Source organism: Martes martes (genome assembly GCF_963455335.1).
Source record: "Martes martes genome assembly, chromosome: 12".
NCBI classification, from domain to species: Eukaryota; Metazoa; Chordata; class Mammalia; order Carnivora; family Mustelidae; genus Martes; species Martes martes.
This window is the reverse complement of record NC_137900.1, coordinates 83382104-83398035: the sequence shown is the minus strand read 5'-3', so window position 1 is coordinate 83398035 and position 15932 is coordinate 83382104. Positions and strand designations below refer to the sequence as shown.

Here is a 15932-nt window from a genome sequence, read left to right as displayed (position 1 = left end):
ATGCTGATCTCCAGACTTCACCCGACCCCTGGGAGTCCGTGCTTCCCTTCCACACCGCAGGGCCCAACTGGCAAAGGAGGTCTACACCACTACAACAACGACAGGATGACGGGATGGCTTATCACGTGCTATGGCTATAGCGCAGCCTGAGGCCAGGCTCCTAGGAAGTGCCCCATAGGTGCTGATTTAATGATCGACACTGTGGCCGCCTGGACTTAACAGCCACTTACTAAGCACGTACTGTGTACCAGCTGTGGGACAGGAATGCCTATCAAGGCGCACACATCACAGCACAGGCTTCTCCCAACAGCCCCGCACAAAAGGCAGCATCGCCCTAGCAGAAACAGGGAACATGAACTCAAATAGGACCTCAGAGCCCTACCTCATGGGTCAACTATCCCCCAAAGGAAACAAGGCTGGGAGAACGGAGCGCCTCGGCCTGGTCACATAGGGCAGAATGGGAGCTGAGAGCCAAAGGGCTTCACCAACCTCAGGGGGCCGGTGCTGGTACTCAGCTCACACTGGGCCGAGCCTGGACGCTCTCACTGAGAGGGAGACGAGAAACCCGGCCAGGAGGGCCCCTGTCCTGGACAACCCTGCCCCCCCACCCCGTCCCTTGGACCTCTGGACTTGCTGCATAGCAGCCCCGAACCAGCTCCCTCCTCTCTCTGGGGTGCAGTGCCTCACCCGCTGGGTCGCTTCCAAGGGCGCCACAGAAGCCCCACCATGTCCACAGCCCAAGAACGCAAGGGACCAGACACGAACGAGCACACCACCTTCCCCCGCCGCCACCACCTCCAGCGCCTTCCCAGGGCACCTCACTGCTGCCTGCCGCGGAGCTGGAGCCCAGACGGGGGACGTGAGGGGTGATCCCCATCCCCACCCTTTCCAGTGCCATTCCGCAGCCTAATGGAGTTTTCAAAAAACATTCGGGAACACATTTACCTCCCACCTCTTATGTCTTTTCGGGGGGTGGGGGGGCAAGGGGCACACAGAGTGAGAAGAAACAAAAAACTTTCCATCTAATCCCCCAAGTCATCCTGCAGCCTGAATAATTTCGGGTTTTTAATCAATAGCTGTCAGACTTGTCAAATTACTTTGGGGACCGCAAAGCAGTTTTTAAACATTCATAAACCTCAGTAGAACAGCGAAGTGCCCTGAATTTTAAAAGAAGAGAATCTGAGGAACACTCATTGAATGGGATGAGATCTGGACAAATCGAAAGTGAGTTGAGGGCCGAGTGCCCCTCCTGCTTCGGAGTGGGGACAGCTCTCCGGCCCCCTCGCTGCTCCACAGGAGAAACAGCCAAGAGCCTGGACAGGGTACTCAGAAAGATTAAGGAGGGTCACACCCCTAAACCTTAAGCCCCCCACTCCCAGCCCCAGGAGCACTGCCTCCAGCCTCGTGTGCGGCAACCCTGACACTACAGGACCCCAGGACCCAGACAGCCACCTATGGCACACAAGCTGGGCCCCTGCCGGATGTCCTTCCCACCTTTTCCACTTGGACAACTCTCGAGAATGGTTCAAGGCCCTAACCGAGCTGCTCCCACCCTGCAGGCTCAGTCTGTACCCTCTCCTTCTCACATACATGAACGCACCCATCCATCCCCTTGGTCCCACGGATCACACCACCGAGTGTGGGACTGGTTTCAGATTGGTTCCCCAGCAACCCCGCCACCCCCCGGGGCAGCAACCATAAATACCGCCAACAGCTGCCTCAGGCCCTGGGGACTCATGACCCAAGTGGGGTGAAAGATGATGAAATAAAAAAAACAAATGAAAAAAAAAAAAAAACCACAAATGAACTGAAAACCAAGGACTTCCGTCCCCCAAGAAAGCCACTTTTCCCTCTGGCTTATCTAATTCCTCCCAGCTCTTCACCTCCAGGAAGTCCTCCTGGGTTCAGGTGGCCCCTCCAAGAAATGTGAGGATGGGGACAGAGGCAGGACCTTCTCCCCTCCTAACACCCGAGGGCCATGCCATGTCCCCTCCTGTTCTGTGCAGGCTGTTCACGTTAGGGTGACAAAGCTATGTGTGGACTGTCTTCCCCATCCCTGGTCACCAAGCTTCCTGCCTCAACCAAGGACCAGGCCCTTGTCAACACAGCCCCAGCTCCCGGCACTGTGCTGGCTGATGACTGGTCAATGTGGAGAGGACTCCTTCCTTAAAAACAAACACATGTTGAGAATAAACCTCTGGGACTTTGGTCACCTTACTTACTCCATATGTCTCTGTTTGTCATCTGCAAAATGGGGGTGACACCACCTCTGACATGCAGTGAGCCCTAAGATCAGCCCTGGTTCTGCCTTTGCCTGGACACTCTGCCCCTTCCCTACCCAGCAGCACTGCTCTGGAGGTTCCTGACTTCTCCTTGGGCACACAGTTATTTCCAAGACGCCTCTCACTCTGCCCAGCATGCGGGGTCGCCCGGCCCTCCCTGTATGGGGGCTCTTGAAGAGCCTCTCTGTCATCTGAGCCCAGAGAACCTTGGCCATTCCACATACCACCCCCAATAGCAAGATTGAGAGTGCTGTCACTTTAAGTAGGCACCTTAAGTCCCCATTTGAGGAGAGATGGACAGACACTTCCGGGAACAAACACAGACACCCTAGGTTCCAGCCCCAGTGCTCATCTCCAGCCCTGCTGTCTTTTTAATTCCAGCCACAATTTGGGACAGAGTGGCTTTGTGGTCTCAGGGAGACAAGAGTCGAAGATGGGAACAGGCACTGGGCCAAGAGAGCAGAGTTCTCAAGGTGGCCTCTCCTGCACCTCGGCCTCTTTACCTGACAAATGGGCTCCCTTCCCTCCTGCCAGAGCCTGCTGGAGGCTCCTCATGCTCACAAACCTCATTATGCCCCCCATTCCCGGTTCGAGTTAATCCAGCACCCCAGCAGAGAGCTACCAGGTGCCTCCAATACGCCGACACTGAGCCTGGAGGCCTTGGGACCTGGGCTCCCTAGTCGTCCCCAAGCCTGGTATCTGGGAGTCTCAGTGGGACATTAGAGCTCTGCTTCCCAGATTGTAACTAGTGAGAGACAGCCTGGGTCATTCAACAGCAGCAAACTAGCTGGAGACGGTGGCCGCCAGTGAGCCACAGGTTCCCAGGCCACCAACAAAGGCAGGAATCTAGACGTCAAAGGAAAGTGGGGTGTAGCTGCTGAGTTCCTCCTGCTCCGAATGACCATAAGCCACAGGCATCTATCTGTGGCTCTACACTGCCTGCCTCACCCATGACATCTCACACCTGGGAAGTGTATGTGGGCTTCTGATGCTCATAAAACCCAGCCCCCTGACTACAGTTAAGGAAACTGAGGCTCGAGACCTCAAGGGGCTTCCCAAGCCCAGACAGTATGCCAGACTCTGAGAGCTCATCAACTCTCCCCACCAACCCCCCACACTGGCTGCCTCTGGGATAAACTAGCCCAATCTGTCATTCGCCACCTGGCCCATGGGATTCCAACCAATAATGCCATACACTTTTAAATACAGCATCCAAGGGGCGCCTGAGTGGCTCAGTGGGTTAAGCCTCTGCCTTCGGCTCTGGTCATGATCTCAGGGTCCTGGGATCGAGCCCCGCGTCAGGCTCTCTCCTCAAGTGGAGAACCTGCTTCCCCCTTCTCTCTCTGCCTGCCTCTCTCCCTACTTGTGATTTCTCTGTGTGTCTAATAAATAAAATCTTTAAAAAAAAAAAAAATACAGCATCCAAGGTGGATCCCAACCCAGCAGCTATGTCTGCTTTATCCATGAATCCTGGCTCAAAGACCCCCTACCTCCATGACATGTGCCCCAGCAAAACCGAGAACTCCCTCCAGGGTTTGACCCATGCACCCCACCCCCTCAGACACTGGGACATGGAGGCGAGGAGAGGTCCAGCAGCTTGTCCAAGGTCACCATTCCCAGGTACGGGGCAGAGCTGGAAGCCTAGCATTTGGCCTCCAGCTCCAAACTATCTTCACTGCTTGTCAAAGCCTCAGGCTTTCACCAAAACTACAGAAATCACGTGAGCCCACACACCAGCTTTCAGAGAACTTACAGAAATTCTGGGTCACCAGAACTGTACCCTGAGCTCTGCTTTTGTCACCTCTGGTGTGACCCTGTCTGGAAAATGGTGAGAAGGACACCCTGCTGGTAGGAGTCGGATCCACCACCAGCCCCCCAGAAACGGCAGTGAGGGTGGCTGGGACCAAGGCTGGAACGCGCCCGGCACAGCGCTTGGCGCTTCACGGCACTGGCTCATTTATTCCTCACAAGCCCTCCACTAACAAGCCGGATCTCTGCCTTCCCTGGAGACAGAGGTACTTCCCCAGGAAAGGCTGCCACATCACAGGGACCGGGCTCTTAACACGGTTTCAGATGTGTACGCGGGAGCAGAACACACTCCGGGCCGGAGCAGCCTTCCTGAGCTTCCACCGCCCGCTGGCCCAGGGATCAGGGAACAGATCCAGGAAGGGAGAGGGGGAATATAAAAGAGCCCTGCTGGGGGGCTGGGGAGCTGGGGTAGAGATGACATGGCCCCCAAACCCCAGCGCAGCCCCACCCAGTCCAGCCTAGGGCTGGGCCACCCAGAGCAAAGGCCAAGATCCTCAGCTCAGAAAACTTTTCGGCCATTCCTAGCCTTGCCCGGTTCTCAAAGGGGTAGGCCATCAAGGCTTGGCTGTAAAAACTAAAACCAGCAGCAACACTTCTCAGTTTTTCGCTTTTTGGTGGGGCTAATCTAACTGTTTCCACATTCTGGGCAGGCGGGGGATGTCTGCAGAGACACCCATCTCTGGAGAACTACGGAGTCCCTCCCAAGACTGAGTACCTATGACAACCCCTCCTTACCAGCCTGCTCCTACCTATCTCACTGGGGCTCCCTGGGACTAGGAGGCTGGTCAGGGGCCCTAGGGCTGGCAGCCGCCCACATTCCAGCCTCTGCTCAGGCAGATCAGAATAATCAGGCCACTTACCATCCCTCAGCGCGGCCACCTGGGTCCCCAAGCCACCAGGATCACCAGGCCGGGGAAAGCGAGGGGCCAGGCCAGCCACCGGTCAGCCTGCTGTCCCCCAGTGGGCCCAGCCAGTCCACAGCACTCCGGTCTGGTCCTAGACATACCACTCCAGCCCTGTCCGCTGGGACTAATCACTGCTAGTTAAACAAAGGCTAAGTTCCAACTCTCTGTAATGTGCTTTTAAAGGGCCAGTGTCCCACTCCGGGCTGCCGGGGCCTTAAAGGCACAGATCCCTTTTTCAGTGCAGGAGACAAGACAGCAAAACCCCAAAAAACTCCCCCAAAGTCATGATCAGAACGGAGGGCTTGGGCTTCTCAGGAAGATCTAGACAAAATACACAACAGTAAAAATTCAAATTTCACCTGAAGAGCGCCCCACACCCCCAAACACAGCGACATCTGGAGCAGGAAGAACAGAAAGCACGGCTCTCTTTGGCACTCACTACGGGCCGGACACGCACGTCCTAGCACTGCCCGGCATTGCTCACAACACTCCACAGGCACGTGTCCCCACACCCCATCTCACAGATGAGGAAGCCAGGCTTCTGACTCCCACCTGCCCCCTCTGGAGGCCCGATTTCCCCACCCTGACCCGAGGGCCCTACCTGTTCCACACCCACGACCATCCTTCCTTCACGGGGAGAATGTGGAGGGTAGGTGGCAGGAAACAGACAGATGCTAGGTAAGGGTGAGATACAGGAAAAGGAGAGAGGAGGAGGTAAAGGAGGGAGAAGAGGCAGGTCTGCAGCCCTGCAGGAGTGGCGTGCTTGACACTCGGGCCCTCATCCCTTTCTGGAAAGGCTATATGGCTAGAGGAAGGGACAGGTGAGGAGAGCCGTCCTTCCAAGCCCAGTGGCCGAAGCCCTTTCACTGTCCCAGAGAATGGAGGAGGCAGGGCTGCAGGGATGAGTGCTCTCCAGAGGCCCTTAGGCTCCAAGGGTAGGCAGGGCCTGCCGAGCTGCTAGAACAGGAGTGGGGAGAGGTGAGGAGAGACTTACAGCCTGGACCTCGGTACCTGGTCTAACAAACACTCCAAGAGAGGTGAACTGTTTCCTGGCATCTGGAGTGGCTGGGCACGCTGGAAGTGGTGTCTGGCCATCCTCCATGAGAACAGCCAAAGCCAGGCAGTGTCCTCGGGCCTAACTCTGCGAGGGCCAGGTCCTTCAAGGGTTGACCATTTTGCTTCTGTTTCTGATTCGAGAGAACCCAGCAATCAAGTTTGAAGCTAGGTAGGCTGCTGCTTAAGAACAGACTGAGTTCAAATGTGGGCCATGTCACTTGCAACCCAGGTGGTCGAGGACAAGCCCCTCTCTGTAAAATGGGGAACAACAGTACTTAACCCCCCAACAGGGTGGCTATAAGGAACTGACGAGTTACAGAACAAGGCCCGGCTCAGAGCGAGCACTTGACAAAGAGCAGCCAGATGAGTTAAGCTGCAGGAGGTTGCCCCCTTGATACGCTAAGAGACACAAGGTAGGAAACCAGCTTACTGGGTAGTGACCCTGAACAAGTCACTTCTTCCTCGGGTCCTCAGATGCCCCCTGTAAAGAGGGGGGATCCACCTGGAACCCTCAGGGACTACCACACAAGACCACTCTGTAGCTCTTCCCAGATGTCTGTCCTCCCCAGGAAGCATCCAGGCCAGAAAGCCATGGAGACAGTGGGGCAGGGGGGTGGGGGGGATGTGGGGGGGTTGTGCCCCAAATCCTTAGAAACCTGGAAAGAGCCTGCCTCTGTCCTGCACCGGCCCCAGGCTAACTGGGATCTGCTGGGTAGGAGGAGGGAAGCAAGAGTACAGAGGCACCTGGCCCATGGGGAGGGAGCACAAGAGCTCATCGCCACCCCTCCAGGGGCAGCCCAGCTCCACCCCTGCCGTCTCTGAGTCTCCTCAATCTCCCCAATCCCCAGTGAGGGGGCAGGCCCTGTCCTGCTCAGGTTGTCTCCCCCGGGATGCTGTGCAGCTGAGCTGGCTTTCCTGTGGGGATTTCTGCAACAGCCACACATGCCATACACAAACAGCCTCCCAGAAGCTGGGGACCCCCCAAGGTTTGACCCGGTTCAAGGCTGCTTCTTCCTATCTTCCTGGAGCCTGCAGCCACTGGTGTGCATGTGCTCAGGGAAGGGAGGGTCTGGACTGCCACAGGAAACAGGTGGTCAGGAGGAATGCCCTACAGACCCGCACAGCAAATGGCCACTGCTCCGAAGGGGCAAGAGGAGACTGAGGACCCTGCACCCCACCAACCACTCCACACCCCCAAGGCTGGTCCCATGGGCGGCCTCACGGGGGGGGGGGGGGTGTCTGCAGGCTTGGTGTGCAATTCTGGTGATGTTACTTAGCGACTGTGACCTCTGGGCAAGAACTTTGACCTTCCTGGGCCTCGGTTTCTTCAGGTATGAAATGAAGAAACATCCCCTGCAGATAACAGATGTGAAAACACTGCTTAACCAGCAGAGGAAGCATTTAACCAAACAACCTGGGAGCCCAAAGACGCAAATATCTGAGTGTCATTCATTTGACAGTTACAGAGAACCCCCACCTGAGGACCATTAGAACTTAGGTTGTCTCCAATCCTACCCTGTCCACCCCCCAAGCCAAACACATTCTAAACTCCCCACAGAGCCAGCCACGCCTTGGGGGAGGTCTAGGTTCTGGCCACCAAAATACCCTGAAAAAGACCTCAAACTTCTCTGGACGCCCAACACACAAAGGAGCTTTCCAGAGCAAAGTTACCAGTGTAAATGAAGTCCAGCGTGCTCTGACAAAGATGGAAAGACCCTCCAAGCAAACCCAATTCCACAATGCTCTTCTCTAGGGGCCTTGGACCCAAAGAGAGACGAAGTAGGGAGATGGGAAAGAACGGGGGTCAGGTGGTCCCACGAACCAGAAAAAGTGAGCCACTACAGGGCGGTGAGCGAGCTCTGCTGAGAAAGGGAGAAAGGAACCCAGACAGGGGTTCAAGAGCACGTTGGGGCACCCCTCCAGCCCTCTGCATCAGCCTCCAAGGATTCTGCTCAGAGGATTTGGATGGGGCGCAGGGTTGAATGGGCAAGACCCTGGCAAACCCAAAGAAGAGAGAGGAGTGTCTGAGCCCTTACCCAATCCTCCCCTGCTTCCCGGATTGGCTGGTGCTTCCTGCCCTTCCCTGACACCACTGCCTCCTCCTCTACTATCCAACTCACTTGTCCTGACCCCAGTGGTTCTCCCCATGGTCCCCTAGGGCCTTCATGGGGCCAAGGCCAACCACAGTTTCTATCCTCTCTTTACTGACAGAAGACAGCCCAGACCCTCCCTGAAACCCAGGCCACCAGACCCTCTGGTGTTCCTCCTCCCTCCCTGCCACCACCACCTGAGGTTCTCCCATCTCCTTTCCTGCTACCTCGGCCCCTTCCCTGGGTTGGGGGGGATTGGAGTTGCTCAGGCTCTAACCTGGGGGGGCACTCCCTTTCAGGAGAACACCTTGCTTTGGGAATTTCATCTGTTCCTTTGCTTTCATCAACTCTAGTGTGCTCAAGGCCCCTCTGAGTTCTATCCCCAGCCCTCCCCTCCTCTGAGTTCCAGACTCACACATGACATGCTGGGCTGACATCTTCTCTTGGATGCCTCAAGGAATCTCAAGTCCGAAATGTCCAAAGTGAAGACTCAGGAGCCAGGACACCCCCCCACCCCAGCCTTCAGAATCCAATCCTTCAGCAAAACCTGCTACTCCTCTAACATCTCCCTTGCTCGCCCCAGCCTGCAGCCTCACTCCCACCCCTACCAGGGAGCCAGAGGGACAGTATAGAAATGTAAAACGGATTATTTAACGCTGGGGTGAGAAACTCCTCCAATACTCCCTATGGCACTCTGAATAAATCCACACTCCTCCCCAAGTGGAAGAAGTGGGCAGGTGCCTACCCTCTGACCTCATCCACCAAACCCAACCCCCACCCACCCCCGCAGCTTCTGCTTTCCCGCCTTGGGGACTTTGTACTCGCTGCGCCTCGGTGGGCGTTCTCCGTTCACCTCTGCAAGGGAAAGGCCTCAGGGAAACGCCAGCGTCTGGAGCTCAGTTGTTCCCCACGGATAGCCCCTGGATAGCTATCACAGGTCCTGCCACACCCCATTACTCTCCACTGAGACACTTGTTTTCTTCAGTGTTTGGTTCATTCAGCCAGCAAATATTTATTTAGTGCAAACTGCGTGCCAGGCACTATTTTAGGCACTGGGAAACAAGGTGCCGAACAGAGGAGACAAACATCCCTGACTGACATTTCAGTAGGACAACTTTCCCCAATCTCGAATTACTCTGCTTTCCCGCTTATTTATGAGCATCTGTCTCTCCTGACAGAAGGCAAGCTCTGCAAGGCCACGACCGTGTCTTCTATTTCTGCGTCCTAAGGGAGGCTACGGCAGGGTGTTGGAGCTCAGGAAGTGTTCATGAAATGAAGAACGAGGCAGCAAAAGAACCAAACCCAAAAAGCCTGAGAAGTCGGGCGCCTGGGTGGCTCAGCTGGTTAAACCTCTGCTTTCCGCTCAGGTCATGATCTCAGGGTCCTGGGATCGAGCCCCACACCGAGCCCCACACCGGGCTCTCTGCTCAGCGGGGAGCCTGCTTCCTCCTCTCTCTCTCTCTGCCTAGTTGTGATCTCTGTCTGTCAAATAAATAAATAAAATCTTAAAAAAAAAAAAAAGCCTGAGAAATCAAGAGGAAGCCTTCACTATCTCCTAGGGCAGATGCCCTTCACTGCGCTCGGGGTCTGAGGCTTCTGTAAGCCCTACCCTTCGACCCTTCTGGGGAACAGACCAGATGCGCAATGGCAGCTCCGGTGAACTACTGGAAAACAGAGGAATGACCACAAGGCCAGTGGAGTCAGGCAAGACTTCCTGAAGAGGGGAAATCTGAACAAGGCCAAATCCCACCCCCAGCCCTAAATCGAGGGAGAGGAAGGAAAACAGATTTGTGTTTTAGGGCTCTGATGTTCTTTGCTCCAGGAGGAAAAAAGAAAAAAGGAAAAAAAAAAACCTTGCTCCAAAAAACCTTTTTCTTTTTATTAGTGTCGTGATCAATAAAAGTTTTAGGAGTAAAGCTTCTCTCCTGCAACACTAACGGCCAGAGAAACAGGCTAGGATTATTAAATCTGTCTCCGAGAGGCCTGCTGGGAGCCCCAGGCTAAGGAAACAGGAGCCCGGGGCCCTCACTGACTTCTCACCAGGCAGCTTGGGGTCAAAGCCCACTTCTCACAGCCCACCTCGGCAACCCTGCCAGTTCCCTGGGCCTAGGTTACCTTCCAGGCACCCCAGAGTCTTCCTGCTTTGGCCTCCTTGGTCCTGTGCTCCTGGGCCTCTCTCCACCCTGCCACCCAGACTTGATGCTCCCTCAGAAGAGCTCCTGAGTCCCAGGAGAGGAGCCAGCCTAGCAACCCCGGCCCCACCTTCACTCTTCCCAAGCCCTTGGGGAAGCCTTCCATTCAGTGCCCCGTGGGCCAGTCAGAGATAAGAGAAAGGGTTGCTGTTGTAGACCTCCTCGGCACACCAAGGAGGCCCTGGACCCAGGTGAGGGGGATGTCCCAGGGCTGCGCCTCTTTGGAGAAATAGCCCCACACCTTTCAGCTGGATCCGTGCCCACCCACCAGGGAGGAAGTTTCCTGTGCCCCTTTCCTCCCACGGAGGCCCCCACAGACCTTGGCAGTGGAATCGCAGTTCTCTCAAATGACCCCGGTCTGCGCACTGGGAGCCTGGGAGCCAGATCTGGTTTGCGAGGTTGACCGGGTCTCCACAGAGCTGGTGCTCTGGCCCGGCCCAGAATCTTGCCAAGGTTGTCACCAAGGAGTCCGAGGCCACAGAGGCCCATTCCTGAGAACGGCCTGCAGCCAAGTGCCTCTCCCAGCCAGATCAGGGGACTTCTCAGCTCGGGCCAGCATCTAAGAGGTGTGTTCAGGCGTGCCTCCCCTTCCCGCAAAGCACATGCTGAATCTGTCTTCCAAGTTGAAATTTCAAAAATGACTTAAAAAAAACAACAACATAGCGGTGACAACATCTAGAGATTTCCGGGTCCTTCAGAGAACAAGTGGAAAATTACAGTCTTCCATACAGGTAACCACATGGCACAACATCCAAGAAGTCTAGAAAGACTCCTGAAAACCAACAATTGCTTCCAGCCACAGGCAAGTCTTCCTCCCAGAGCACGGGGGCAGGGTGCAGACCTGGCGCCAAGCTCTGGGTCCAGGAAGCTGGAGGAACCTCGGCCAGAGAGGTCCGTTGCAGGCTCCTCCCATGAAGCGCTGACTCCGCCCCGGGTCATATCTTGCCCCAGTTCCGCCTCTGGGCCTTTGCACTTGCTATTCCCTCTGAGCGGCCCTAGCTCTAGGCAAGGCTGGTTTCGCCTCATTCCGGTCTCATATCAAGTCTCATATCAAGTGTCCTGGGAGAGGCCGTCCCTGGCCACTCTAGCTAAAGGCGTAACTCCCACCCCAACCCCCAAGTTACACCCCGGCTTCATTTTCCTCTGATCTTAAATCATCTTGTTCTCTCCCCCACCCTAGGAAAGGTTTGTAAGAACAGGGACCTGTTCACCCTGCTAAGCCTGAACACCTCCGACCAGTGTCTGGCACAAAGCAGGCAGTGGCACATGTGCTGAGGAATATCTTTCGGTACCTTTCTGGCTGGCCTGTCACAGACCTGTCACAGCTCGGGAAGAGAGCGGGGTAACTCTGGGGACGCGCCAAAGCGCCTCTCCGCCAGCCGCTCCCGGCGCATTCCTTCGGGCGGCTCCACGCCCCATTCCCCCAGGCCGGAAGTTGCCGGCTCCGCCTCCAGCCGCCGGCCCCGCCCCCAGCCGCCGGCCCAGGAGCCCGCCCACTGGGAGCCGCACGTCCAGCCCTTCCCAGGCCCCGCGGCGGCGCCGGTCTGCGCGGCCAGCTGTCCGCAGCTGCAACGGCTTTCCGCTCCCGCCCGGCCGCTGCGCTCTCCCGCCCGGCCGCCCCCGCCAGATCCGCCGCCGCGGAGGCCACACCCGGGCTCCCCGGCTCGGAGCCGCAGCCCGGAACTTTCCCACTCCCCTGCCACCCCGCACTTCCATTCAAACATTTCTAAAGTGTGAACGAAGGCGGAGGTACCGGCACAGCCAGGGATTTGCTTACCCAAGTCACTGGCGCAGACCCCTGCGCAGTGAGGAAGCACCGGGCAGCAGTCCGGAGTTCAAGTTCCCTCTCCCACCCGGTTCATCTCCTGTAGGGAAGCACCCACACACCCACATCCTGGATGGGGCCACGATGACAGGAGTAGGTTTAACTACCAGGACGGAGGAAGCGCTTGGGTGAGAAAGGTCAGCTGCCCAGGTTTGGGAAGGCTACCGGGGCAGGCAGACCCAGTCGGATCCACGGGCCCAAGTGCCACCCCACCCTCTGGTGTAGAGACTCACCTTCAGGTCACACAGAAACAAATCCCTCTGGGAAGGGCACACCCAATCAACTCAACATTTTGGCCCCGAGTCACCACTTTTCCATTCCACTTGAGCTGGCTACACAGTGAGCCTCTGCCACACACAGGGAACACCTTCTCTTACAGCCACCACCCTGAGGGTTAATCAAGCTGGGGCCCAGCACCCAGAAGCCTCCACTGGCTTGGCTGCCGCACAGCTTTCTGAGACAATCAGATAACGGTATCCAATCCCACCATGTAAATATGGATAGAGCAGTGGGGGTGGGGCAGAGTATACAGCCCTTGCTGGGGGTCCTGCCTACTCCTTGGCTTCTATATCCAAAGACATCACAAGCCCCAGTTCTGCTCACAGTGCTTTCAGGCTGCTCCAGTCCCTCGGCAAACATCTGAGTTCCTATCAAGTGCCAGACTGTCTAGCACCTACTGTGTGCAGGCAGCCAGGACTCTGGCTGGAGCACGAAAGGCTGGTGAAGAGGTCTGACTATGGCCCCAAAGCAACCCCCAAACTGGGAAGTCTGTAATTCACTCCATCCCCTGCAGTGTCCTCACTTGGGCTCAGCTCCATCTAGGCAATGGTGACCCTGACCACTGGAGGAGAAGGCTGCAGCCCCCAACATCTCCATCCGCCCATACCCACAGCCCAGAGGGCTCCAAGCCCAAGATCCCAATGTCCTAGGGGAAATTTCAGAAGAGGGGAGAAGTAAGGCTGTAAGCAGAGAGAGAGAGAGATGTCTTAGGGCAGAAGCCAGCCCCTGGCGACAGGAAGGAGGGCCAGAGAACATTTCCGAAGCACCTCCACTGGATGCAGGCCCTACAAGACCTCCTACTTGAGCTTAGTCTGGCAACAAACAGGCAAGGCTAATACTGTGACCCCTTTACAGATGAAGAAATCAAGTCCAGAGAAGCTCGGTCACTTGCACAAGTTGACCCAGCTTCATCTAAAAGCAGATATGCCTCACTCCAGACAACCATCTGTACCTACTACCCATCTGGTCCTCTCAGTCTCCCTCTCCAGTTCTAACAACCCCTTTCTCCTGGAGGCCTTCCCAGATTACCCCAGGCAGGAAGCCACCCTGCTGGTGGGTCCTCCCAGTTTTAAGCTTTTGTTCTACAAAACAGGCCCCTATGACAGCGGCTTCTCAATATGACAGCTACCACACAGGAGGGGTCAAAAGCTAAAAAGAAACAAGTTTTTTCATAACGTATGTAACTGTCAAATCATCCTGTTGTACACCTAAAACCAATATAATGTTGTACATCAACTGTAATTCAAATTAAAAAAATAATATAAAAATAAGAAAGAAGCCTGTATTTGGGGTCAGAAAATGTGTATCCCGAGTCAGGCTCCCACACTCACCAGCTGCTTGACCTTGAATAAGCTCCCTCCTCCATACCCTTCCAGCCTTAGCTCAGAGGGCTACATAACCTCCTGTAAGCTCCTTTCAGAGTCAACTTGAACAATATGTGAAAGTACAGAACACACAGTGACTTGGCCACAGATAGCTGGGGGAATTCCGGAGGCTGCCAGGATCCAGTCACTCCTGCCCGGTTCCAGCACCTTGGGAGAACAAGGGCTCCCTGATCACTAGGCCCCACCTACCCACCGGGGCACTCCTCACCCTCACGGGAGCAACCAGTCACAGGCCTGCCCTGCCCTTCCTCCAGGCCACACCTTTGCTCCCACTGATCTCACCCCTCCTCCCCCTACTCCTAATTCTCATTCAAATTTTCAGACCCAGCTTAATTGTCCCCACCTGCGGGAAGGCTTTCCCAGTGTCCCCAGGCACAGGAAGTATGAAATCACCCCTTCCTCTTCCTGAATTCCCGGCCTGCCTCACGCAGCATCCCCCTCCCCCGGGGGGTCCTGCTGACTGCTCTGGCAGGCCCTCCTTGGGATCTATTCATCTCCCGTTCTTCAAGTCCTGGGATTCAAATAAATGTGTGATGAACACATACACCCTGTAGGTCAGTCTCCTACCAAAAGTTCAGAGCCCAGATGTGGCATCATCTTTCAGATCTGAAGATGTCTCGCCAACTGGGCTAGGCTCTCTGGAGAACTCTGGAACCATCCTCCCTCAAGCACCTTCCCATTTCTTGATGTGCAAGAGCCAGCCCCAACACTGTCAAGGCACAGCCCCTTGGGAGGGGGACCTATCTTGTGGCCATGGATCTCTTCTTCCTAGAGGCTACGCAGAGGATGGAGGCCCTCTCTGACCTGCCCAGAGCTGTCTCAGCTAGAAGACGGAGGTGGGCACAGGACCGGAGACAGGTGCCTTACAGGAGAGTCAGCCCCAGGGACCGGCTGTTCATGGACAAGAGCTTCTAAAGAGACAACTGCTGTAGGGGCATCTGGGTGGCTCAGTGGGTTAAAGCCTCTGCCTTCGGCTCAGGTCATGATCCCAGGGTCCTGGGATCGAGCCCTGCATCGGGCTCTCTGCTCAGTGGGAAGCCTGCTTCCCTTCCTCTCTCTCTGCCTGCCTCTCTGCCTACTTGTGATCTCTCTCTGTCAAATAAATAAATAAATAAATAAATAGACAACTGCTGTATTTGCTGAAGGTGAGAATCAAACCTGATATTAGACTGAGGGCCAACTCTGGAGAGCAGTTTCAGTGCACTCCAGCTGTTAATTTATGTGCGCACATCTATGCTTATGTGATTTTATCATCACCAACAAACAACAAATGTGTCCTGGCACCTGCTATGTGCCAGGCCCAGTGTTACGCATTCTACATACATTATCTCCATGAATCCTCCAGAGAGTCATAAGCTGTGGGCATCCACTGCTACATTTTACTAAAATGAAGCTAAAGCACAGAGACGTTGGAAAAGCTGCCCAAGGTCACACAGCTTGTTAGTGGTGGGAGCTGGGATTCCAGGCCCCTCAACAATCTGGCCCCAGCCTGTCCTTCTGGTCTAAGCTGCCAGTGTTCACCATTCCAGAGCCTCTGTTCTTTGTCCCTGTCTCTGTGCTCCCTACTTACCTTGTTTTGTGATGTGTGTGTGTAGGGGGTTAATGTACACTGTCAGCCCACAACCTCCCAACTCCCTTCCTCCTCTCCACCTGCTCAGAGACCCCCTACCCCCCACCCCGGCCCAGCTCCAAGGTCCTCCGGCCTCCCATCAGGCCAGCCAGGCTCCCCACTTGGCCACCTCCTCACCCTCCACTGGCCTGTTTGTATCACCCCCATCTGCCAGGCCCCCAACCAGTGCCTTGTGGTAATGACTTCAGCTGGCAGAGAATCCTGGAACCTTTTCCCCCACAGTGATGTTGACACATGTTCACTCAAAAAATGCAATGTTTCCATCAAAACACTGTGTATGTATAGGAGGTGGGTAAATTCCCACCCACGTGATGCCTCCTTAGAAAAATAGTAAATTTACTCTCGAACTTGCAATAAGACCTGGTCAGCATTTCTTTCTTGGTTGTCACGGTGCCAAGTGCTGGGCAAACACTCAGCATGGTGTTCCAGGGACTGACTGCTACAAGGGACAAGGGGGAGGGAGGGATTGCTACAGTTTC

At 55.5% G+C, this 15932-nt stretch overlaps 1 protein-coding gene across 2 annotated transcripts in view; it reads right to left on the bottom strand.

Annotated features, from left to right (window-relative positions):
• The window catches only part of DAB2IP (DAB2 interacting protein), a 46245-nt gene extending 35332 nt beyond the window's left edge, over nt 1–10913 (bottom strand). Inside the window, exon 1 of one of the 2 annotated variants that reach the window (XM_080820347.1) lies at nt 10654–10913. In XM_080820347.1, the coding sequence (XP_080676473.1) occupies nt 10654–10823 (170 nt within the window). In that variant the 5' untranslated portion in view covers nt 10824–10913. The remainder of the gene's footprint in view (nt 1–10653) is intronic. The other variant, XM_080820348.1, reaches the window with a different exon arrangement.
• Nucleotides 10914–15932: the final 5019 nt, after the last annotated feature.